The sequence below is a fragment of the Peromyscus leucopus genome, chromosome 20, assembly GCF_004664715.2.
Source record: "Peromyscus leucopus breed LL Stock chromosome 20, UCI_PerLeu_2.1, whole genome shotgun sequence".
Classification (NCBI taxonomy): Eukaryota; Metazoa; Chordata; class Mammalia; order Rodentia; family Cricetidae; genus Peromyscus; species Peromyscus leucopus.
In genome coordinates, this window is record NC_051080.1 from 39,034,778 (window position 1) to 39,060,665 (window position 25,888).

At 47.2% G+C, this 25,888-nt stretch overlaps 1 protein-coding gene and 1 pseudogene across 1 annotated transcript in view; both read left to right on the plus strand.

Annotated features, from left to right (window-relative positions):
* Positions 1-2,523: 2,523 nt before the first annotated feature.
* Positions 2,524-7,447, plus strand: LOC119086378 (annotated as a pseudogene).
* A 1,056-nt stretch (positions 7,448-8,503) lies between these two features.
* The window catches only part of LOC114694314 (meiosis inhibitor protein 1), a 42,964-nt gene continuing 25,579 nt past the window's right edge, over positions 8,504-25,888 (plus strand). The window contains 8 exon segments of the mRNA XM_028871236.2: positions 8,504-9,279; positions 9,385-9,519; positions 13,904-14,018; positions 15,179-15,270; positions 16,380-16,521; positions 18,489-18,600; positions 21,136-21,196; positions 23,325-23,422. Of these exon segments, the coding sequence (XP_028727069.2) occupies positions 9,125-9,279; positions 9,385-9,519; positions 13,904-14,018; positions 15,179-15,270; positions 16,380-16,521; positions 18,489-18,600; positions 21,136-21,196; positions 23,325-23,422 (910 nt within the window). The 5' untranslated portion in view covers positions 8,504-9,124.

A 25,888-nucleotide genomic window follows, 5' to 3' on the forward strand; every position in this document is an offset into this window, starting at 1 on the left:
AAAGTTCAATAATGGTAGCTAAAATATGTAGGTATGTACATTTAGAGTCAGTGTTTTATCTTTATGAAGTTTCCAATTCTTATCTTCCAGTTTCTGGTTCTAAAGGAGGCCAAAAAATACTTACCAATTTATATATTTTGCATTTTAAAACATTACGTACATACACATGTACGTGTGTGTGTGTGTATGTGTGTGTGTGTACGTGTACGTGTGTGTGTGTGTGTGTGTGTGTGTGTGTGTGTGTGTGTGTGTGTAGATTGAGCCTAGGACCTCAAGCATGCTAGGCAAGTGTTCACCCACCAAACTATATCCGCAGCCAGAGTATGTTAATATTAATACAGTTTAACAAGCATGTACTGTAGTTGTTTTTGTTGTTGTTGTTTTGTTTTTGTTTTTTGTTTTTACTCTTTGATCTTTGAGGGCCCGCCACCCAGTTCCCAAATAAATACACAGAGACATATTTTTACTTATGAATGTCCAGGACTCACATTGTCTTAGCTTGACTTGTTTCTTGCCAGCTTTTCTTAAATTATCCTGTCTATCCTTTGACTTTGGGCGTTTATCTTTCTCTATTCTATATACTTTTCATTCCTTCTTATTCCGTGTCTGGCTGTGTGGCTGGGTGGCTGGCCCCTGATATCCTCCTCTCCTCCTTTTCTTGATTCTCAATCTTCTCTTCCCAGATTTCTCCTTCTATTGATTCTCTCTCATGCCAGCCTCGCCTATCCTTTCTCCTGCCTAGTTATTGGCCGTTCAGCTTTTTATTAGACCATCAGGTGTTTTAGACAGGCACAGTAACACAGCTTCACAGAGTTAAACAAATGCAGCATAAAAGAATGCAACACATCTTTGCACCATTAAACAAATAGTCCACGGCATAAACGAATGTAACACATCTTCAACTGATATTCCACACCAGTGTGCTAAGCTGGGCACTAAGGCCTTGGAGAGGAATTTGACTTGGTCCTTTCCTCGAGGAGCTCCTAGTTGAATGGAGGAGATGGAGACTTAACTAAAGCTAACTGTGGTGAGAGACATAACAGGCACTAACTTGGGGAGGTCAGCCATGATTCCGACCGCATGTGCTCACTCTCTTTAGCTGTGTAGCATGCCCTCCATGGGAAGCAGCCTGGCCACCATGACTCTTCTTGGCAAGCTGGTGGATGCCATCCCTGGTTTGGCGGATGAGCTGGTAATGGAGCACGGTGAGTTTCCTGTGGAGAGGGTGGCTTCTTCCCTTGACCTCCTTTGTATTTACTGTGTATGCACACTTGGGAAGGCATTGCTTTCCTTATGTACACTTTAGTTTTGTTTTTCATCTGCAGAATGTGTTCTATATTGGTCAGTTTGAAAAAAAGCCAGTTTCTTGACTCTGGTCTTTTTTGTTGTTGTTGTTTTGTTTTTTGTTTTTGTTTTTGTTTTGTTTTGCTTTGTTTTGTTTTGTTTTTCAAGACAGGGTTTCTCTGTGTAGCTTTGCACCTTTCCTGGAACTCACTCTGTAGACCAGGCTGGCCTCGAACTCACAGAGGTCTGCCTGCCTCTGCCTCCCGAGTGCTGAGATTAAAGGCATGCGCCACCACCGCCCGGCTGGTCTTGGGTTTTTTTTTTTTTTTTTTTTTTTTGTTTTTGATTTGTTTTGTTTTTGAGATAGGGTCTTACTACATAGTCCAGCCTGGACTCAAACACACAGTTTTCCCTCATTCTACCGAGTACTGGAATTAGAGGTGTGCACTACACACGTGAATAAGGGGCCTATCATGACCTCCCTTTTGGGTGGAAAGGCAACTTCATTCTGGGACACAGAAGCACTCTTACATTTTATTTATTTAGAATGTGAAGGTGCACACTTGTGTGCAGGTGTGCATGTGTTTCAGAGTCTGTGGGGTTCAGAGAACAGCTCTTGGGAGTCATTTTCCTCTGCTAGTTTGTGGGATCCAGAGGTCAAACTCAGGTTTTCAGGCAAGCCCCTCCACCCACTACTCACAGACACAGAAGCAGCTAAAAAAAAAAAAAAAAAAAAAAAAAAAAATCAGTGACATGCAAATCTGTATCTCCTAGAGGGTTATCCTTTAAGTGTTGACCTTCTGTTTTGGTTGTACATTTAGGAAGCATTTCTTGTAGGGAATTTAGGAAATCACTATTACCTCACTGAAGGCCGGAAGAGAGTATCACATCCCCTGGAGCTGGCGCTATCAAGGTGGTGCGAGCCCCTTGATATGGGTGCCGGGACCTGAACTCAGGTCCTCCGTCCGAGCACTAAGCGCTCTGGAACTCTGAGCCACTTCTCAGTCTCTAGTTTGGAGTGTGTGGTGCCTGACGCGAGACCCCTTGTTTGTGGCTGGAGAGGTGGCTTTAACAGTTCGGAAGACAAGTTCCGTTCGCAGCGCCCACATCCCGCCCACAACTGCCTGCAGCTCTGGATCTGACCCCCTCTGCCGCCCTCCTGGGGCACCTGCTGCCCTCTGCATTCCCAGGCCCAAACCCGCCCACAGGCACAGCATTAAAAATAAAACTTAGACGACTTCTCCTTGCTTCTTGGTTGCTTTCTGGACAGGCAACTTGATGGAGCATCTGTTGAGAGGCTTGGTTTACCCCAACGAGGGAGTGCAGGCTTCCATCTGTTACCTCTACGGGAAGCTCTACTCCTCCCCGCGGCGGCTGAGATGCTTTCAGGCCATTTCCGGGAGAAGCTGTGTCCCCTCTTCCTTTCCACCCTGGACACCGCCCAGACCAAGGAGCTGCAGTTCAACTGTCTGGGTAAGGCCGTGTGTTGGAGAGTAAAGGAAGAAGCTCTTGACTTGGAGGACTTAAGACGTGGGCTGTTGCAGGTGCTGCGGGGGTTTGCTGCATTGGAGAGAGCAGAAGGCAAGTTTGGGAGAGAGGAGTCGTAGAGTGTGTGCGGGGTGCCTAGATTTGGTGTGGAACCTTAAGAATGTTGTCTTTGGCAGGAAAAGATGGAGGAAAATAGAAGTTTGTTTTTTTTGTTTTTTTTTTTCATCTCCCATATAGTCACTTTCCTAGTCAGAAAATCCTCTATGCCTTCTTCTGGCCTCCAGGGTGAAGTTCAGGTTTCCCTGCTTGTTACATAGGCTTCTTCTTCCTCCTCTTCTTTCTCCTCCTCCTCTCCCTCCTCCTCCTCCTCTTCCATTTGAGACAATGTCTCAGTATATGGCCTAGGCTGGCCTTCAACCCTGTCTTCCAGACTTGTGGCACCATGCCTGGCTGTGTGAGGACTTTAGGAGCCTCAGTGTAGCCTTCAGGTCTCGTGTCCTGCTCCTCGAGTGAATGTACATGACCTGGTGGATGCTTCTGAGTAGTGAGCTGTCTGTGGACACTGTGGGTTGACACCGTGGATAGGTGACTGAGTGTGGGCTGGCTTCAGAGCAGGAGCCAGAGGGAAAATCGTAATCTACTATGACAACAGCTTCTTGTCACAGTCTATGCCAAGAGCTGTTAGGAACAGTCGGGCCACTCCGTTAGTATCGGTTCTGAGCCAGGCTGTGTGCTAGACTCTTGACTAACAAAGATGATCAGCCCCAGCTTCTTTCCTGAAGGAACTCACAGGCCATGTGGAGGACGGACATGGATGACTGGAATACAGTGTGGGACCCTGACGTAGAGATACAAAGAGGATGAGGGGAGCAGAGGACAAGAGAGACTTTAGGGAAAGATGCTCAGACTGAGGCCTGAAGTGTGCGTGGGAATCGGAGGGAGGATGAGGATGTAGAAGTCACATGGGCAAAAGGACCAGGCATGAAGCAGCCTAAATGTGGACCTTGTGACAGGGCAGTGTTGGAGTCAGAGCATCAAGAGGGGCATTGAGTTGAGATCCTGGTTGGTCCCAGAGCGGCCTAGGTAAAGAAGAGGTAAATCTTAGTTAATAATACATTTTAAATCCTATCTCTTCTCTGGAGCTTTCTCCCCAAACAGGTATGCAGTTATATTCTTTTTTAAAAGTTTTTTTTTTAGATGTATTTATTTTTATTTTATGTGTATGGGTGTTTGCTTCTCTGTATGTCTAGGTACCACATGCATGAAGTGCCTGCAGAGGCCAGAAGAGGGAATCAGATCCCCTCGAACTGGAGTTACAGATGGCTACTGTGGGCGGTGCCACCTCTGAGTAGGTGGACCTGGGCTGTAGGAGAAAGCAAACTGAGAAAACCTTGCAAAGCAAGCCTAGGAAGCAGCATCCTACGTGGCTCCTAACTGTGGTCCTGCTTGAGTCCCTACCCTGACTTTCCTAAACAGTGGGCTCTGACCTAGAAGTATAAGACAAATAAACCCTTTCTTCCGCAAGTTCCTTTTGTTCAGAGTTTATCACAGCAACAGGAACCCAGACCAGGACACAATCAAATTCCTAGACTCGTAGGCCTTATAGTTAGTAGGCTTTTCTTGGGTGCTTGTGGGAGAAAGCTGGGTTTCAGAAAGCAAACTGATGCCTAAGGATTCTAACCATACTTCATGTCTACAGAGACCCTAAGAAGTCTCTCAGGATGTCTGAGGGGCCCTCTTGGGAGGACTCTGGTGCCCTTCTGACCTCACCCAGCCCCTCTGCATCCTAGGTTTGCTAAGGCAGTTGTTGAAGTACGATCTCTTCGTGTCCGTGATCATGAACAAGTCTGTGCTGGCGGGGAATGCTGAGAGCGCTGAGCGGCCATCAAGAGAGACCTCTCTGCCTCTGGTGCTCAAAAAGGTAGTGGTGGGCCAGGGATCGTAGCTCAGCCGTACAGCATGTGGCTTAGCATGTGAGGCAGGAGGGTCAGGAATGCAAGATTATCCGGGCCACATGGGATCTTCTCTCAAAACAACAACGATAGCAGTAACAAAACAAAAACCACCACCACCAACAACAACAAAAAACCCAAACCCTTAAAGAACAAAGCAAAATCAAAAACAGCCTTCCTCAAAACAACCAGGTTTTGATGAGACACTTTAGTTGTGGGAAGATCTCTAAATTTACAATTGTCTGACCTAAATTCCTACCTTGGCTTTGCCTCTTCTCGTCTGTGTGGCCCGGAGTTTGACGGTCTGCTGAGAGGACGCATCGGACTGGACTGAGTGTTTAGTTAGATGTCAATAACTTCTTACACTGAAAGGCTGCAAACAAAATTGAAAAGGGAAAAGGCACATGTGGGGAGGTCCAAGGGAAACTGGACAGCGGTTTCTAGAGTCCTCTTCCGGGGTGCTAGAGCTCCTCCAGCCGTTCGTTGTGAAAACAGCTGGGAAATGTTGCCCACTGAGGGGGATCTTTATGTTCTAGAGTTTTGCCTGGAGCAGGGTGGTCACGAAGGTGCCCTCTGCCTCCCCTAGCCTGAGTTTCTGGGCTCCCGGAAGGACAGCGGCTGCTCAGCAGATTCATGTTCACATAGTTTAGTCGAGGTTACTCTCATTGGTTCTGGCACGAGCAGGGACCCTCCAAAAATCCCGAGTTCCAAACCCAGCCAGAGTTCAGTTTGGCAGACACGTCTCCCCAAGAGCAATAGCCTTAGGCTAGTTACACTAACTCTTTTTGACACACTCAGAAAAGCGGAGACCAGAGTGGCGGAATCTTCTCTCCTTGCGTCACGTGACTGCAGCAAATGCCCAAGCCAGAGAGGAGGAGCTTTTGCTAATGAATCCCTGTTTCTGAGTTGGTGTTCCTTTGAGAATTGTCACTGGTGGGGTTCCAGTTCTTCATTCTGTTTTTCACTGTGTTAGTCAGAGACTCATTTCCACAATCTGTAATTGTTCCTCTGTTGCCGGGTACTATGACAGGGGAACCCTGATGATTCGGGCTTCTGCCTGAGCCCCGTAGGTTGGGGCCTCTGGTCTTGTTGATGTGGCTGGGACGCTTTTCACTCTTTTTCCAGTTTCTGCTCTCCAGAGACGAGATCCTGCAGGTGGCTAGCTCCCACTGTATAACTGCAGTGCTGGTCCACTCCCCTGCGAAGCATGCTGTTGCCTTCATTCATGCTGACATCCCAGGTATGGGAAAGCTCTCACCTTCCTCTCTGGGGCCTCGAGAATTGTGACTAGAGCCGTGAGGTCGCAGCAGCAGCTCTGTCAGAAGATCTCTGATGACTCACCCTGGAGGGACCGGGGCAGGGCTGAGATCAGTTGTCTGTGAAGCAGCCTTCCTCGTCTCTGACGGACTCGAGCAGTTTCTTACGGGTTGTCATTCATTTGACCTTCCGTGTGACAGAAAGACCCGAGACAAGAAGGGCAAATGTCCGTCTGGGAGCTTTGAGGGGCCAGGAAATAAGCCTTGCGATGATTGCAGAGGTCAAATATTTTGGTGCCTGTCCTGGCTATTTTTACTTTTTGTGGCTCAGGGTTTCAAACCAGGGCCTGGCACACGCTAAGCAGGCACTCTGTCGACACGTGTCACCAAGCTGCACTCCAGCCCATCACTATTTTATGGTTTAGGAAACTGATTTTTTCCTAGAAAAGGTACAAACTTATATGTATACATGGAAACAGTGACACGGTACTCACCAGGCCAGTGTGAGCAGATACGCCTTTTTCCATAGAGGATGTGGGAAGATGTGGAACGCACTCAACTTTGAAGGGTTGGTTGTAAATGATAACTGAGGAGAATTAAGTTTCAGGGAAGGGAAATGACATTACAGATCAACAAGAACAGTCATTGGCAGAGATGTGATGGGTAGCGGAGACTGATTCTCAAAGCTCCCTCTTTTAAATTGTGCTGGTGCCCATCTGCCCTTCCTGAGAGTTTGAAAACCTGAAGTTCCAGTCTGCCGAACAGAAATGGCCTTCACTGTTCCTGTGGCTTTTTCTGGTCCTCAGTTTACCCATCTGTTAAAAAAAGAAATGCCTTTGTGACCCTGAGAACACTTGGAAGGTTTATCTGCGAATTGGCAGTTTCTGATGGAGACGGGTGTGTGGGCAGACGCAAGGAGAAAGAAGGGATAGAGTTCATAGTTCCCATGTCATTTGAAGGACTGTGACCTCCAGCTGTCATTGATTGTCTTCTCCTTGGTCAGAGTTCCTCTTCGAGCATCTTTCATCCTCCAGCGAAGTGCTTGTGTGGTCCAGCTACAACTGCTTGATCCTCCTGGCAGAAGAACCGCTCTTCTTTTCCAAGTGCCACACCGTGTATGGTTGGTAGTGTGGGCCCCGCGCCGGGTTCATGGCCAGCAGTTTAAATTGGGTACCGGCTACAGAGTCGGTGGAGGGGCTGGCATTCACTTTAGGGGGTGGAGCTCAGACTCATTCCATATGCAAACACTGACATCTAGGCGGTCCTGTTGAGACTCTTCATCAAGGGAAGGCCAGTCTTCTTAGCCGCTAAATAAATTCTAGCTGCACATCAAGCACTGCGGTGATATTTTGTGTGTGCTCTAACAAATAAACCTTGTCAGGAGATCAGAGTGTAGAGTTAAGCCACTAGTTAGCCATAGAGACCAGGTGGTGGTGGCTCACACCTTTAATCCCAGAATCTGGGAGGAGGAAGCAGGAAGATCAGGAGTTCAAAAACTCCTGGGCTACAGAGTGAGACACTGTCACACAAAAATCTCTCTCACATGCTTGGTTTCCTTCTCTTCCTCTTCTCTTCTCTTTCTTTCTTCCCTTCCTTCCTTCCTTCCTTCCCTTCTTCTTCCCCTTCCTCTTCCTCTTCCTCTTCTTCTTTTCTCTCTCTCTCTCTCTCTCTCTCTCTCTCTCTCTCTCTCTCTCTCTCTCTCTTTCTCTTTTCTTTCCCTCTGAATTTCTCTTGGTAGGCTGGTCACTATGGCTCTGGCCTGCAGAAGACCTTGCTTGGGAATGTGGCTCTAATGGGCTCTGGCAGGGCTGACTGGACTGACATGACCCATGCTATCTGTCCCAAGTGCTATGGAGAAGTCCCTACTTGAGAGGTGACCAGTGTCCTGTCTGCTGAGTGTGTGTGACTTTGTGCTGGCCCTTTTCTCTGAGCCCCAGTGCCTCCATCTGGAGAGGAGGGGCTGGTGAGATGTCTCCTTTCGGCTTTGGGAGTCAAGGCCAGCCATGCTTGCCCAGTGGGACAGTGCCTACCTAGCACTGGAACTCAGGCTGTCACTTAACTAGACTGGGCAGCTACATTGCTGACCTGTTGGTTAAATAGGGCCCCCCAGTCACTCTGCCCATTGACTTCACCCTCCCTGTCTCCTCTGCTCAGAGAGTCCAGTTTGAGCAGGACACAGTGGGGCTGGCCTGGGAGGGAGAGAAGGGGCCTTTGGTGGAGCTGGGCGAAAAGAGATTTGGTGGCTGGAGAGATGCTCAGTAGTTAGCAGTGTGTGCTCTCTTCCAGAAGACCCATGGACAGCTTGCAGCCACTCTTCCTGGTTAGACTTTTTTGTCAACTTGACACAAACTGGCATTTGGAAAGAGGGGACTCAACTGAGAAAATACCTCCATCCAGATTGCCCGTACACAAGCCTGTTGGGACATTTTCTTTTTCTTTCTTTCTGTTTTTTTTTTTTTGACAGAGTTTTTCTGTGTAGCCTTGGCTGTCCTGGAACTCTCTCTGTAGACCAGGCTGGCCTCGAAACTCAGAGATCTGCCTGCCTCAACCTTCTTAATGCTGGGATTAAAGGCATGCACCACCGTCCAATTTTTGTGTGCTGTTTCTCATCTATGTTGGGTACCAGACTGGGACCAGAAAGTTTAGAAATACATATAACATGGTCTCTTGCTCCCAAGAAAGGAAGAGAGGTGTGAAGAGGCAATTTTAATACAAGTTAATTCAGAGTCTCCTAAACAGAAGCAAAAAGGGCTCCTGGGGGACGCAGTTCACAGCTCTTCCTGGATGGAGATGGAGGGCTTTCTGGAGGAGCAGAGGCTGGACCTAATCTTCGAGGAGGAAGGGAGTGTGCTAAGTGGGAAAGATGTGACTTAATCAGTAGGGGTCAGTAAATCCCTCACATGCTTGAGTCTGTGTGGATGTAGGGGAACAGAAGTAAATAGATGAGGGCATGTCCTTGGGTCTCCACCCCCCTCCACCCGACATGCTGGTGCTTGAGCCCAGGCCTTTAGCACGAGGCAAGTATTCTATCATATATGATAGTCCCCGTCTTATGGCATCGGTTCAACCTTGTCAGGGTCCTTTCACGAGGGTCCTATAGCTTGTAGGTTCTGTTTAGAGTATATCACCCCTCCCGGGTGGTTAATGGAAGAACCACAGAGCACCGACCCCTTGTCTGTGGTCTGTTTGCCCGAGGTAGGGATCGAGGCAGTGGTGAGGAGCCTCCAGGGAAGCCTGCAGATGACCAACACAGAGCTGCAGAAGCAGGGTCTGCTGCTCTTTGCCGAAATTCTGACTCGGTAAGCAGAGACGTGGGCGTGGAACTGGAAAAGGAGAGGGGGACATTTATTCCGGGTGGGCCCGGGGATGATTCATTCCCTCGTTTCTCATCTACCATTTCCTAGGCAGCCAGAAGAGATCAGGCTGTTCACAAGTTCAGCCATGTGCAGAGACGCCAGCCGTGCCCTCCAGGAGGCGGTGAGCAGCCCCGTGTTAGATGTGGCCGCAGAAGCTCTGAGGGCCATTTCAGCTTTTCTGAGGTGAGAGGCTGAGGCAGGCTGAACTGAACATGCCTGAGGGGCTGTGGAGGCCAGGGAGTTTCTAGGGAGGCTTTCTTGTATCACTGTCCTCACTATTATTTGTTGTTACTGTTGTTTTGTCGAGACTGGGTCTCCTACTGTAGCCCAGGCTGGCCTAAAATTCACTCTGTACCCCAGGTTGACTTCAAACAATAATTTTTCTATCTCTGCTTTTTTATTTTTTTATTTTTATTTTTTTATATATTTTATTTTACAATACCTTTCAGTTCTACATATCAGCCATGGGTTCCCCTATTCTCCCCCCTCCCACCCCCTCCCCTTACTCCCAGCCTACCCTCCATTCCCACCTTCTCCAGGACAACTCCTCCCCCGAGGACTGCGATCAACCTGGTAGACTCAGTCCAGGCAGGTCCAGTCCCTTCCTCCCAGACTGAGCCAAGTGTCCCTGCATAAGCTCCAGGTTTCAAACAGCCAACTCATGCAATGAGCACAGGACTCGGTCCCACTGCCTAGTTGCCTCCCAAACTGATCAAGCCAATCAACTGTCTCACCTATTCAGAGGGCCTGATCCAGCTGGGGGCCCCCTCAGCCTTTGGTTAATAGTTCATGTGTTTCCATTCCTATCTCTGCTTTTTAAGTGTTAGGATTCGGCATGAGCCCCACACCTGATTTCTTCAGTTCCTTCCTCCTTCCCTTCCTCCTCCTTTTTTAAAAACTTGAGACGGGGTTTTTCTATACAGCCCTAGCTGCCCTGGAACTCACAATGTAGACCAGGCTAGCTTTGAACTCACAGAGATCCTTTTGCCTCTGCCTCCTGAGTGCTAGAATGAAAGGCTTTTGCCACCATGCCCGGCTTCTGTTTGGTTCTTTCTGGGGAAAGGTCTGGTGTAGTCCAGGCTGGCCTCAGAGTTGCTGTGTAGCAGATGATGACCTTGAATTTCTTAGCATCCTGCCTCAGCCTTCTGGGTACTGGGATTATGCAAGCATGTCCCACCTCCATCAGCCAACTGTGGTTTGAGAAGCAACATTTGTTCACATTTGTTGCTTCTCATTCTCTCAGCCCCACATCGCCCACCAAGCCCCCTCTCCTTTTCAAGGTCAGTTAGCTGTAACTTATTTTTACTGTTGTAAAGGTTGTTAATATTTATAGTTTCTTCCTTATATTTAAATCTTTGTGATTTGACTCCAGGGTGGTTCTAAAAATTGAAACAAAAAAAAATAACATTTACATTACAATAACTTGAGCCTGTCTCTCTTTCCTTTTGTGGTTCCTTGGATTTGAATCTCTAAATCTGGAGCATGAATCCCGGGGTGGATGAGATGAGTAAACCCACATGGTGCCAGAGGCGTAGACCGAGGGAAAGTGACAGCAGTTAGGCTCCTGTGCAGAGGCAGAAGTCTCCCACAGGAGGTCTGTGCTTCTGAGAGGCAGGAAGCGGCTTTCACGCAGGTGGTGGTATTTGAGCTGTGCTAGGAGGGCTGAGGGAATGCGGGCTGTGGAAGGATAGGGTTGGAAGCACAGCGTGTGTGTGTGTGTGTGTGTGTGTGTGTGTGTGTGTGTGTGTGTGTGAGAGAGAGCAGGGGTGCAGCCGTTAGCGCTGTTAGCAGGCTACAAGAAGTGAGCAGCACCAGAAACGCTGTTTGGTCCCAATTTCCGAGAGAGTTGGGGAGGGAGGTGAGTGAGTCCTTACTATTTTAATATTTGCATGATGCTGAGGGGATTGACTCTGTCCCCCAGAATGTCGACTGAAGTGGTCCCTCTGAGATGGAAGGGTTCGGAAGCTCTGGGAAACACAGCTAGAAGGGAGAATGAAAAAAGTGAGCTGCTAAAAAACAAACAGACAGCAACCAACAAATATAATGGGCCCGGGCCTTGGTGATCACTGTAGGGAAAAAGTTAGAGGTCCAAGATTTACATGGTGGTGCACCCCTGTAATCCAAGCCACTTGGAGGCTGAGGCAGGAAGGTTACTTGAGGTTAGTGAAAACCCATCTGCATGGGCTGGCAAGATGGCTCCATGGATCAAAGCACTTGCTGCAGAAGCCTGATGGCCTGAGTTCAGTCCCCGGAAAACCATGTTGGAAGGAGAGAACTCCCTCCTGAAAGCTGTTCTCTGACCTCCACACTCCTCTGACACACCGCCTCACACGTGTATCACACACCGCAATCAATAATTTTCAAATAAATGGTCTGTGCAGCATACTAAGACCCTGTCTCAAAAAGCAAAACAAAGGCCAGGTGGTGGTGGAGTACACCTTTAATCCCAGCACTTGGGAGGCAGAGGCAGGTCGATCTCTGAGTTCAAAGTCAGCCTGGTCTATAGAGTGAGTTCCAGGACAGCCAGAGCTGTACAGGGAAACCCTGCCTTGAAAAACAAAACAAAAACCAAACAAAGAAAACAAAAGAGTTTCCAGAAATGAAGGAGAAGCCAAGCCTAAACTATGTGCAGTTGACTGAGAACTTACTAGAAGGCCAAATAGATGACTCAGTGTTCGAAAAGAACCCAAGAAAGAGAGGTCATAGAGTGTTCCCTAATTACTATACTGAGTTTTTTTTTTTTTTTAATTTTTAATTTTTCCCCTGAGACAGGGTTTCTCTGTGTAGCTTTGGAGCCTGTCCTGGAACTCCCTCTGTAGACCAGGCTGACTTCACAGAACTCCACCTGCCTCTGCCTCCCGAGTGCTGGGATTAAAGGCCTGTGCCACCAGCGCCCAGCGTACTATACTGAGTTTTATAGAGTCTTTCCAGTGTCATGTCTGTGAGTATGTCTTAAGACATAGAGCTTTGTGGATATTGTCAAGTTAAGATAAACATACATAGCAGGGGTAGCAAATTCAGTGACTACTGTCTATATTATAATGTGCAGTGGTGCCGTTTACCTGTAATCCTAGCGCTTGGGTGGTGGAGCTAGGAAGATCAGGAGTTCAAGACCATCTTAGGCTACATAGAGTTTGAAGTCTACTTGAGACACCCTCTCAAAAAAGCAAAACATAACAAAAACAAACAAACAAACAAACAAACAAACAAAAACCATCCGGACCTGGTGGTGCAATGCCTGTAATCTCAGTACTTGGGAGTCTGAGACAAGAGAATTTCTGAGAGTTTTGGGTTAGCTTGGGCTACATAGTGAATTCTGCGTCGGTCCAAACTAAGAGTGAGACCCTGTTTCAAAAAGGTTGGAGTGGAGGACTGAGGCTGGAAAGGTGGCTCAGTGGTTAAGAGCACTGGCTGCTCTTGCAGAGGTCCCGGGTTCAATTCCCAGCACCCACCTGGCAGCTCACACCTGTCTGTAACCGCAGTTCCAGGGGACCTGATGTCCTCTCCTGGCACCCAAGGTTACCAGGCCCCACATGTTGTGCACATAAATACATGCAACCAAAACATTCCTATATACAAATCAATCCAACTTTAAAAGGGGGTGATTTAGACACAAGGTGACATGGATAAGAGGTGGGGAAAGATGCCATTGTGAAGATGGGTAGAAATTAGAGCAATGCCAAGGAATGCCAAAGATTGCTGGCAACCACCAACAAGCTGAGATAAGGCAAGATTCTCCCTAAGATGTTTTAGATTTGCAGGTCAGTCCAATCTTCTAACATTAGGACAAGACATTGTTGTCTACAAAGTTCACACTCAAGAACTATGCAGTTGAGCCCAGCGCTGGTGGCACACTCCTTTAATCCCAGCACTCGGAAGGCAGAGGCAGGCCGAGCTCTGAGTCTGAGGCCAGCCTGGTCTACAAAATGAGTTCCAGGACAGCCTGGGCTACATGGAGAGACCCTGTCTCAAAAAACCAAAAACCAAAACCAACACCAAAACAAACAAAAAACAACTCTACACAATTGAATTACAAATTCTCATAATATCCTAAATATGGTGGTTGGTCTAATGTCAACTTGCCAGAAATTAGAATCACCTAAATAGGAAACCTCACCCAAGAACTGTCCTGATGGCCTTGATTAATGTAGGTAGGAAGACCCACACTACAGGGTGGCCCCTTCCTTCTGCTAACAGCTAAAAAAAAGAAAGAAAGAAAGAAAGGAAGGAAGGAAGGAAGGAAGGAAGGAAGGAAGGAAGGAAGGAAGAAAGAAAGAAAGAAAGAGAAAGAAAGAAAGAAAAGAAATGTGTCAAAAGGTGTGTCCCTTTTTGTTCCCTGGCCTTCCCTCTTACCCTCTTCATTGATTTGCCTAACATGGTCCCCAGAATCATTCTGTGATGTTCTCTGCTATTCTCTTCCTTCCACAGAGGAAACTGGTGAGTGCAGAGGGAAGCATGTGCAGAAGCTGTGTGTCTTCTTTGGGCGTCCCAGTGCCCCAAACCCTGGGGGCGTGGATTTTAGGGCTACCTCGCCTCTCTGAGCTTATTCTTGTCTCCGTGGTTGTAGGAAGGACCATCAGAGCTCTCTGCCTGTGCAATACAGAGCACTTCGGGCCTTACTTGAAGCCATGCTGAGTCGATGTATGGAGTTTTCCCAGACACCACTGAACAGGAGGCCCCTGGTGAGGGAACTGCCACCATGCGTCTTCTGGAGCCCCTGCTCTAATGTCTGTCAGTCTGTCTTTTTTCTCTGCCATGAGACTGTAAGCATGCATCACCATACCGATCTTAATTTATTAGATTCTTTTATGTTGTAATACTGGGGATTGAACCTAGGGCCTTGTGTATGCCAGGCAAGCACTTTACCACTGAGCTGCATCTCCAGCTCTCCAATTTCTTTTCAGAAAAGCTATTTGTACATCATCTTATCTCCTGCGCCAGTTTATGGGCTTAAGGGTAACTATCTCCACTTTGGTGATGAGGAAACTGAAGCCGTAGGGGCTAAACACTTTTCTTTAAAGACCAAAATTTCGAAGTACCTTAGCAAGCAAGGCTCATACCTATCATCCTTATATTCAGGAGGCCGAGGCAGGAGGATTGAAGAGTTTGAAGCTAGCCTCAGCTACATAATGTCTCAAAACAATTTAACTACTATCCGAGTGTTGTTAATTACATCATTTTTCTTGTTTTGTTTTTGTTTACTTGTTTGTTTATTGTTGTGCTGCTGGGAATCAAACCCAGGGCTTCATGAGTAAGAGACAAGTACTTCACACTAAGCCACATTCCTAGCCCTACGTTGTAGGCATGGTAAAGATTCTCACAACATTACTAAATACCGGATGCTTTAGGATCTTAGAAAGACTCTGACTGATGTGTACTATGTTGTAATTATTGGCTTTTAATGGTTCATAGACTTCTATATCAGGAAAGATACTCTCATTATTAGTGTTACGTTTTTCAGGATTATAGTTCTCAGACCTGCTGGGGTGAGGATTTTCTTGTGTTATTGAGCAACAATGTGGACATTACAGCTACTTAGGCTATTGTTCACCAGCTGTGACAGCTTTCTGTATATATATATATATATATATATATATATAATATATATAGTAGACCAAGAGCCATTCTTGAGGTGCTTAGGCACATGGGGTTAATGTTATCCCTCTGCTATTTTTAAACGAGCTACTCAGATTTGTGAGGATACGCCTAAGATCCTTGGAAAGTTAGGTATATGCAAAGGGCGGGCTGCAGTGAGGGAGGGAGAGGTCTGTGGCATCCAGACCTAGGCTGGCACATGGAGTGGGTGTGTGACTCATGAGCTCCCCTCCCCTCTTCATCCCAGGGCCATGCTGGCAGTAGAAACTCAGAGAAGGCCACTCTTCGAAAGGGGAAATTCCTCCTGAGCACTCTGGAGGGGTTTAGGAATGCCTGCAGGTAAGGGCCTTCTGCAGCCTGAGGCTGGAGAGGAGGGGCTGGCTGCTTAGGCAAAGGACAATGCAGCACTTGGCCTCTGTGGCTCTCCAGAACTGTGAAAGGACTTTGCCTGGGCTTGGGGTATGTGGAGGAAGTTTCAGGACGGGTAGCTAGAGGCTGGACGGCTCTAGATTTCCCAAGAGCATCCTGGTGATGCTTCTGCTACTGTACCATGAGTTCATTTTAAAAACATCTTTTAAGGTTTATTTATTTTTATTTTATGTGTGTGGGTGTTTTGCTTGAATGTATGTATGTGTACCATGTCCATGCATTGTCCATGGTAGCTAAGAGAGAGTATCAAGCCGGGTGGTGGTGGTGGTGGTGGTGGTGGTGATGCACGCCTTTAAGCCTAGCATTTGGGAAGCAGAGGTAGGTAGATCTCTGAGTTTGAGGACAGCCAGGGCTACACAGAGAAACCCTGTCCTGAGAGAGAGAAACAGATCCCCCCCCTGGAACTGGAGTTACAGAAGGTTGTCAGTCACCATGTGGGTGCTGGGAATTGAACCTGGGTCCTCTGGAAGAGCAGCCAGTGCTCTTAACCACTTGAGCCATCTCTGCAGCCCTCATGAAGTTATGCCTTATTCACTTTTGTTCCTCCCTGAAACTAGCCTAACACTGTCACTCTTCTCTGAGCACACTTCACATAAACAGATGTTTGTCACATCTGTGTGCCAGACCTGGGGATAGAAAGATAAGTCGGAATGACGCCTGCCAACAGGGAGCTGACAGTGTCTGAGGGAAGGGACACTTTTGAGTATGTACGTGAATTCTCTAAGTTGTGTAGAATCCAAGAAAAGTGTTATAGGCAGGGAGAGGAGCATTGGAAAAGGCAAAGAGATGTGTATCAGCAGATCGCATGAGATGCTTGGGGGTAAACACAGGGAGCCATATGTGATGGGGCAGCAGAGACTTGGAGGGCTAATTAAAGCCCTGAACTTCTCCTCTTGAAGACTCTTAAAATTGCCCCCACTGAGGGTGGGAATACTTTCCCCGAATTCTGAGCTCAGTCTAAGAGGGTACTTCCTCTTATGGTGCATGGGTGTTAATAAGCCTACATACTGGTTTCGCAGGTTGGCTGTGGAATTCCAAGGTGAGCCTTGCGCCCAGGAGAATCCCTTCACGGCTCCCGGTGCAGAGAAGGAAGATACCTTGGAGGCCTTCTCAGAATTTCTTCTCCGAGCCTGTGACTCCCAGTGTATCCCTATGATGATGGTAGGCTCTTCTCCGCAGGCAGCGTGGACCTGGGGGACTAGTCAGCTAGCCCTCGGGCCCTAGCCATGGTATTCTTTGCAGCCACCTTTACTCTGGGTATAAAAAGACAGTGCATTTCATTATAAAACTAATAGATTCATCGGAAGAAAACAGTGAAACGAGCAACAGCAAAAATAATATGCAGGTGATGTTTGTAATGTGGTGCTTGTCTTACAGGCACTGTGTAATTCCATCCCTGTGGCCATGGAAGAAGGGTATTAGACGTTTCCCTAATATCTCTCCCCTGCCTCAGACCTTACACATGCAACCAGTGTCTGCTACTAAACTATACTCCTTAATTTCTGACTGATGCTCTTCTGCTGTTAGAAAGCATGTGCCAGGCCTGGTGGTGCACACATTTAATTCCAGCACTCAGGAGGCAGAGGCAAGCGGAACTCTGTGATTTTGAGGCTATCCCAGTAGTGAATTCCAGGACAGCTAGAGCTATGTAGAGAGACCCTGACTCAAAAAAAAAAAAAAAAAAAAAAAAAAAAAAAAAAAAAAAAAAAAAAAAAAAAAAAAAAAAAAGAAAAAAAAAAAGAAAGCAAGTGCATTACAGTGCTGAGAAAGAGCATGTAATCTCATCTTTATAGATTTTCTTGTTTTCTTCCCTCCTGAGTAGTTAGCAACAGTGAATATATATGATCCTTGCTTCAGTAAGGACATGTGTGTTCCACAAATCGGAGATACGAGTCCGAAATGAGACCTGGTCCCACAGAGCTTTGTTTATAGTTGACCTAGGATTAAGATGATGGGGGTGGGGTGGGCTGGAGAGATGGCTCAGAGGTTAAAAAAGATGATGGGGGAGCAGGTTGCAGAGTGGTTGGCTCTGGAGTCACCGAGAGTCCTCATTTTCTGAGGGTTTGAGCATCCTGTGAGCCTGTCAAGATTCCCTTGTTAGTCAGGGTGGATTATAGTTATTATGTTATTCCTGCTTTCTACTTGCCTTTATTTTTGTAGATTTTTCTTTAATAAGTGCATACTTATTATTATTTGGTTTTATGTTTTTGAGACAGTCTTACTGTGTAGTTCTGGCTGGCCTGGAACTTGCTATGTAGACCAGGCTGGCCTCTAACTAGAGAGCTACTTGCCTTTGCTTCCTAGTGTTGGGATTAAAGGCATGTGCCACTACCCCCAACTACTACTTTTATAATAATATATATGTATTTAAATGTTTTGTTTTAAAACTAAAGGACTGGCATGTCCAAGAATAATGTCTTAAGGGTCCCAGCTGTTCACACATAGGAACTGAAATTCAAAGAGGAGAACATGACTGTCTAAGGACATTAAAGAGGTGGCCCTGAATTGCGCTTGGCCTTGATAGTAGACAGATTCCTTTAACTTTAATCCTGAGGTACTATATCAGCCTCTCTCATGACTGTCCTAGGATCACATGGATTTAAAAAACTCAAAAAGCCAGGTGGTGGTGCATGCCTTTAATCCCAGCACTCAGGAGGCAGAGGCAGGTGGATCTCTGTGAGTTTGAGGCCAGTCTGGTCTGCAGAGTGAGTTCCTGGACAGCCAGGCTACACAGAGAAACCCTGTCTGGGGGGGGGGTGCAGGGAGTGAAGGCAGGTGACTTCTATATTACTATTGAAATTGTAACTGTAGCGAGAGAAACGTGTCACCCTACATTATGGCCTAGAAAGCGCCTTTGTACGTTATAACTCTCTGTTCCTAGGAGGCAGGAGTTCCTGTTCTTATTTGTGGGGAGGGGGTAGAGCAGAGGCCAGGGAGGTGAAGTGTCTGGTACCATCTGCTGGCAGAGTCAGTCCTTAGGTGTAGGTTTGTGACTTCAGAATCCCTGGATTTTCTTGTGTTGATCAAAGGAAAGCGGTTATCTGAACTCGGTAGTTTTGATGCCAGTTTCTGAAGATGTCTTCTCCGGAGACTCGGGCCTGTTGTGTTCTCCCTTCTGCTTCTTTCAGAGGTACTCAGAGGAGGCCACGCACCCCAGCCTGATGGAGGTTTTCCTCTCCATTCTGCACAGCCTCTTTGTCATCGTTCCCCACATGAAGGTGAAGTTCTCCAGGAAGCTTGGTAGGTGGCAGGTCATTATGGGTGGCTGTAGGGAAGGTGAGCCCCGTCAGCAGCTGTTGAGAGTGCTCGAGAAAGCATGAGCTAAAGCGGACATTTGCATGTCTGTTAAACTGTATATCCTTGTCTCTGTCCAGTGTTGAGTGGTGGGAGAATCATGGGGCAATCAAAGCCATTGAAGTCAGTTTCCCAACTTACTGATGCTTTCAGTGTTGTCTAGAAGTCCAGGAGGTTCGAAGCACAATCCTTTCCCCCTTCCTTCCTTCCTCCTTCCTCCCTTCCTCCCTCCCTCCCTCCCCCCCCCCCCCCCCTCCTCCCTCCTCTCTCCCTCTCTCTTTCTTTTTGAGACAGGATCTCACTATATAGCTCTGGCTGTCCTAGAATTCGCTCTGTAGACCAGGCTGGCCTTGAACTTACAGAGATCCACCTGCCTCTGCCTCCCGAGTGCTGGGATTAAAGGCATGTGCCGCCACTCCTGGCTCCCCCATTCCTTTCATATACCATATCCCCTGAGACTGCAAATGATGTGTAGGGGCTCTGGCTTCTTTTCTTTTTGGTCAAGATTTATTTTTAAGTTACATGTAATGAAAATTTATAAAAAATAATAAAAATACTTAATTAAATTTAATTAATGAATTAATTTTATTTATTTTTGTTTTTTTGAGACAAGGTTTCTCTGTGTAGCCCTGGCTGTCCTGGAACTCACTTTGTAGACCAGGCTGGTGTTGAACTCAGAGATCCACCTGCTTCTGCCTCCCTGAGTGTGGGGTTAAATGTATGCATCACCACTGCCCGGCAAAACTATTTTAAAGATCATAAAAATCATAAAAAATTCAATGAATTTCATGGATATGTGTGGTTGTGCTGATACGGATGGGTGAGGTTTTATGCATGTGAGTGCAGGTGTTTGCAGAGGCCAGAAGAGGGTGTTGGATCCCCTGAAGCTGGCTGGAGTTAGGGGTCACCTGACAGGGGTGTTGAGAACTGAACTTAGATTCTCTGCAAGAATGGTATGTGCTCTTTACTGCTGCGTCGTCTCTCCAGCCCCAGGATCTCTGATTTCTGAGTACTGGATGCTAGGGTATTAGTCATTGTGAAAACTGAAAAAGGTCTTAACATACCTCCAAGTGTCTTGTATGGGTGCAGTCTCACTCTGTGTAGAAGCTACTGTTTGTTGGTGTGCCAAGATTTCTTCCTATTTTATTATTCGTTCATCATTCATCATCCATCCATCCATCCATCCATCCATCCATCCATCCATCTAGATTGTGTGTGTGTGTGTGTGTGTGTGTGTGTGTGTGTACATGCGCACATCAAGGGACAACTTGCATAAATCATCTCTACTTTTCTGTGTGGGTCCTGAGGATCCAACTCAGGTCGTCAGTCTTGGTAGCAGATGCCTTTATTCCCTGAGCCATGTTACTGGCCATGTGGCTTCTGGGCTTTTTTTTTTTTTTTTTTAGCCTTCTCCATCCTTAATAAATTTAATAATTTAGGTTCTTACCATGTGAGACACTGTTTGAGATGCTTTACGTATAATGATTGATTGAAAACTCGTTGGAATTACACAATCCTCATTGAAGTGAGGAATAGACTGAGTATCAGGGAGATGAAGTAACTTGCCCAAGGTTATACTGTGAGTGAAAAGTTTGCTTTCAAATCCGGTGAATGTGTATTTAGAGCTTTCTTTCTTTTTGAAAGATTGTTTTTGAGGCGTGCGCGTGCGTGCGTGCGTGCGTGCGTGCGTGCGTGCGTGTGTGTGTGTGTGTGTGTGTGTGTGTTTAGGGTATATGCTCATAGTAGCAGATGGAGCCAGAAGAGGGCATGGACTCCCTGGAGCTGGAGCTACAGGCACTTGTGAGCCACTTGATGTGGGTGCTCGGAGTGAAAGCCCAGTCTTGTGGTGGACCGGCCTGGACCAGGGACACTAGCTCAGACAGAAGCTGTTGTCAGGTCTGTGGTGTGAGATCCAGTCTCCTTCACAGAGGCCACATAGAGATGGGGATAGGCAGCGATGACCACTGTTCTGTCCGAGTCTGAAACTAGAGTGTTTTCTCCAACGATGGGACGAAGGGTAGAAGCAGCCATGTCCTTCCTGGTGCCTTTAGAAAGTTCCAGGGGACAGGAGAGCATAATTGAGAGAGGAAGGAGGTGAGGGAAGCATTTGTTAGGTGTACTTATGCCCACCAGGTGGTGGAGGTGGTGGTGCCTGGGGCGGAGCACACTGTTGGGAGGCAGAGGCAGGTGGGTCTCTGTGAGTTGAAGACCAGCCTGGTTTACAGAGCAAGTTCCCAGACAGCCAGGTCTTCACAGTGAGATCCTGTTTCAAACAAACAAACAAACAAACCAACAAAAAGATGTACTTATTCCCAACCTATGGGGTAAAGATATTCAAAGCAGAGTTTCAGAAGTTACTACTACTAGATCCTGGTGAGCCAGACCCCATGACTACAAAACCAGTACTCTGACACCAACACCTGGAAGTTTCTGTGACAAACCTGGTTTGAACAGCTCTGCCTTCTTCCCACTTCTCCCAAGCTGACTCGTCATTCATACGACTGACCCTGGAGCTGAAGGCCAGGTTCTGCAGTGGCCAGAGGTATGTATGGTCCCTGGCAGAACTGAACAGCAAGGGGCCAGAAAATTTTTTGACTGGGCAAGTGCAAGTGTCTGGTTGGTGTTAGTCATGGGACCCTGGTGTGTTGGAAACAGTGTCAGTGTTGCCTAGCGACCAACACATGAGCTGGAGGTCCTTTTGTAAGTTGAGTTTCATCTGCTACGGAAAGGCCGTGTGTAAGTGGGCAGCTGTCACATCAAAGCTGGAAGGGCCCTGCCCCAGTTTCGTGTCTGCCGCTGCGATAAGACACCCTGATAAGACAACGTAGGGGAGGAAAGGGCATGTTTCAGCTCAGAGTGGGGAAGCGAAGGCGGCAGGTCCTTCAAACAGCTAGTCACATCGTACCCACAGTCAAGGGAAGAGACAAATGAACGCGTCCATGCTCACTCGCTTGGTTGCTTACGCTGTTTGCATTCTTTATTGTCACACGGTTCAGGACCCCCTGCCTAGGAATGGTACCACCCACAGTGGACTCAGTCTTCCTACACCAGTTAACACAATCTTCAAGGATGTGCCCAAAGACTAACCGAATGTAGATAACCTCTCCCTGAGACTCTTCTAGGAGAGTCTAGGTGGTGTCAGCTTAACAGTGAAAGCTAAATATCACAGGCTCTTGGAGATCATTTGTGTAATCTCATTTAAATGGAGAAACCAAGGCCCTCAGAGGTGAAAGGATACAATATTTCTCAACTTGTAGTTGTTGCCAGCCCAGCAATTTCAAAGGATCAATCTTTGTTCATGGTGGATATCACTGTTTCGGTGTCTTGCTAGTTTTCTAGAGCACCCCTCTGTACCTTCCCATCTGGGGTTTGCCACTGTCCAGAGCTTAGAAGTGACCACAGTGTCACATGTGGCTCTGCTTCCATAGCGTTGAATAGAGCACCCACATTCAAGAGAGTGTTCAGGAATCAGTCTGGGTTCAAAGTCAAAACTGCAATTCAGTGTCGTCGTCATCTTTTCTTCCTCTTCCTCTTCTTCCTGTCCATCTTCTTTCTCATCCTCTTCCTTCCCCTCCTCCTCTTCCTCCTTCTCCTCCTCTTCTCTTTCTTCTCCTTTCTTCTTTTTGAAAATGGTCTACCCCAGGCTGGATTTTGTGGCTATCCTCCTGCCTCGGCCTTGGAGTGCTGGAATTATGTACTACCATGTCTGGCAGCTCATTACATCTGTACTACTCCTTAGCCCTTTCTTTCTCTCATTTGTAGGTTTGGGTAGCTCTTGTTGGTTGTTTTCTTTACTTTTTTACTCTTAGCTCTCTGGGGGCCCACCACCCAGCTTCCAAATAAATCACACATGGAGGCTTATTATTACTTATAAATGCCTGGCCTTAGCTTGGCTTGTTTCTTGCCAGCTTTTCTTAAAATTATCCTATCTACCTTTTGCCTCTGAACTTCTCCATTTTCCTTCCTTCCTTCCTTCCTTCCTTCCTTCCTTCCTTCCTTCCTTCTTTCTTTCTTTCTTTTTCCCTGGAACTCACTCTGTAGCCCAGGCTGGCCTCGAACTCACAGAGATCCGCCTGCCTCTGCCTCCCGAGTGCTGGGATTAAAGGCGTGCGCCATCACCGCCTGGCTCATTGCATCATTAAACAAATGTTCCACAGCATAAACAAATGTAACACATCTTAAAATAAGATTCTACAACAGGTAGCCTTCCTTAATTTATTTTTTGAGGAAGCTTTCAGTGATTCCATATGAGCCAGGTGCCTATTGCAAATGTGGCAGCTGGTTCCATATTTACTTTAAAATATTTCTTGTTTTTATTTTATGTGTATGTGGGTACCTACTTGTCTGTATGAATGCTGTGCCTGTGGAGGCAAAAGAGGGCATTGGGACCCTTAGAACTAGTCGTTATGTGCTGTCCGTCATGGGTGCTGGGAACCGAACCTGGGTCCTTTGCAAGATCAGCAAATGCCCTTAACCACTGAGCCATCTCCAGTTTCTCTCCCCAACTACTCGCTTTCCATAGCCACCGTAGGGTCTCCTCTGCTGTGGCCATGGTTAGGCTTTCACTGGGCTCTGGTACAAGGCAGTGATGTCTTAGCACATGTCGGGGTTAACGGTGTTGGGGCTAAAGTAGTAATGCTGTCTCTTTCCTTCTCCCTTCTCCCTTTAAGTCACTCATCCCTAAATCAGGTGTGTTCCAGTTTCCTCTACTACCTGTGCCTCAGTCTCCTCTCAGCTCCCGAGAAGACAAAACCGCCCTCCCAAGAAGGTGAGATGAAGTGACCTGACCACTCCTGAATCCCATGACAGTTTTCAGTCTGGAAGTCCTGCTGATTGGCTGGATAATAAGCCAATACAATGTTTTCAGTCTGGAAGTCCTGCTGATTGGCTGGATAATGAGCCAATACAATGAGACCTCTTTGCTGGAAGCTGCCCTGATGGAATTCTAGATCGATTTCTTTTCTTTTTTTTTTTTTTTTTTTTTTTTTTGTTTTTCGAGACAGGGTTTCTCTGTGTAGCTTTGCGCCTTTCCTGGAACTCACTTGGTAGCCCAGGCTGGCCTCGAACTCACAGAGATCCGCCTGCCTTTGCCTCCGGAGTGCTGGGATTAAAGGCGTGCGCCACCACTGCCCGGCTCTAGATCGATTTCTAAGGAGAGGGGAATAACAGTAGAGAAACTGGGGGGATCCAAGGTTCCTGGGATGTTAGACTCCAGACAATTGAGAAAGACCGTGAAGCTTATCTGGTCTAAATCCTCTCTCCCAAGTGTCTCCTCTACATCATCAGCACTTTGCTGGTCTACATCCAGCTCAGGACTCACTGTCTCTCGAATCATCTGTTCCATTTCTCTGTTCATTCATGAAGTAGTTCTTGTGCATACATGGTGTGCCAGCCTGTATTCCAGGTGCTGCTCAAAGAGCTGGGGAGACGAAGCCCTGTTCTCTTCCAGTGAGAAAGGCAGACATTATACACTAGATGCAATGTCAGGGATGGATAGCACTGTGAAAGAAATAAAAGTGGGCAAAGGGATGGGAGAAGACAGGAGAGGAGGCCGTGCCAGACAGGGGACCAAAGGAGAGCCGTGCAGGACCCAGGCGGGAAGAACAGTGGGTGTAGGTAGGTCTCATGTTAGAAGTCTTCTCTTTTGTTGAGTATTCACCAAATTCTCCCCTATGCCTGGAGAGGCAAAGGTAGGTCAAACAATGATTACAGTGTTATTTCCTGTGAATTTCCCCTAATCTGGACTTCTCATTTAGTATAACATAAGGCGATCAATGTTTTATGTACTCACTCATATTATCCCGTCTTTGCGGGTTAGACTTGGTGTTGAGTGTATTTCCTCCTTTTATCACGATGAAGATTCTGTGTCATCCTCTGCTCCCCTGTCTCCCCCGCCCCGTCCGTTCCCTTTCTCACACACCGCGCCGAGACAGCCGGGAGTCCAGGCGAGCATTTCACTACTTCCAGCATGACCTGGGTCCCGATTCTTTCATTACCCTGGCCAGTCTTGGCTGCATGTTTCCCAGCAGTCTGCAGCTCAGGTATAGCTTGCAGAGAGAAGACCACAGTGCCTCTGCTGGGGTGACAGAGACTGTGTTGGCCACCACATCACCGTGGCTGGTCCCTCACACCCCCTCCTTTGTCAAGAAAACCCCTTTCACCCATTCTCTTGGGCACTGGGCACTTGTCAGACCTCAGAATGCCAGCGAGCATTTGACTTACCCCCACACTCACAGCTTCGTTTCCTTTTCCTGTTTGTGTCACAGGAGAGGGCAGGCAGGCAGGCGGATGTGTGAGGCTCCAGGACACTTATCTTGTTATGGAGCAGGTTGGTGGAAAGGGAGGTGAATTGGAATTAGAATACCTGATTCGCTGTGCTACCCTGTTGTTTGGGGGATCACCTCTGTGTGTTTAGGACTTGGCCTTAGCAGGATGTGGTCTCTCAGCTGGCCATCAGCTTGGATACCTGCTTCTAGTTGCGCATGCTCCAACCTGTCTCCACTCACTGCTGACGTAGCTACATGGGAGGTTTTAGCATCTTACTTCCTCTGCTCTTCAGCTGTGGTCCTCGCAGTCTGTGGAGCAGCGTCAGACAGTGGGGGGAGAGGTCGCTGGCCTTTGGTGAAATGTGGACAGTAAGGGTGATCGGTAACTTGCCAGGAGCTCTGAGATCCTTTCATTTTCTATTCCTCTGCTACCCTTCTTTGTAAAACAGGTTCCATAAGAAAACTAGGATCTCTGCTCCCAGGAGAACATACAAATGGCTTTTGCTATTTTGTTTTGTTTTGATATTTTTAAAGATTTATTTATTTATTGTATATACAGTAGTCTATCTGCATATATGCCTGCGTGCCAGAAGAGGGCACCAGATGCCATTAGGTGGTTAGTGAGCTACCATGTGGTTTCTGAGAATTAAACTCAGGACCTCTGCAAGAGCAGTCAGTGCTCTTAACCTCTGAGCCATCTCTCCAGCCCTTGATTTTTTTTTTTTTTTTTTTTTTTTTTTTTTTTTTTTTTTTTTTTTTTTTTTTGGAGAGAGGCTCTCACTAAGTAGCCCAGGCTGTCTTCCCTTCTACTTCAACCATCCTGATGTGTCTCCAATGTGTAACAGGAACTGCATGTACCACCCCACCCTGCCAAAGTACTAATGTGCCCGGCGGCTAATGTTCGAATTCTTTAAGCAGCATATGGCGTCTTTTGCAGTCACCTGATCCTATAGTCCCTGATGCCCCAC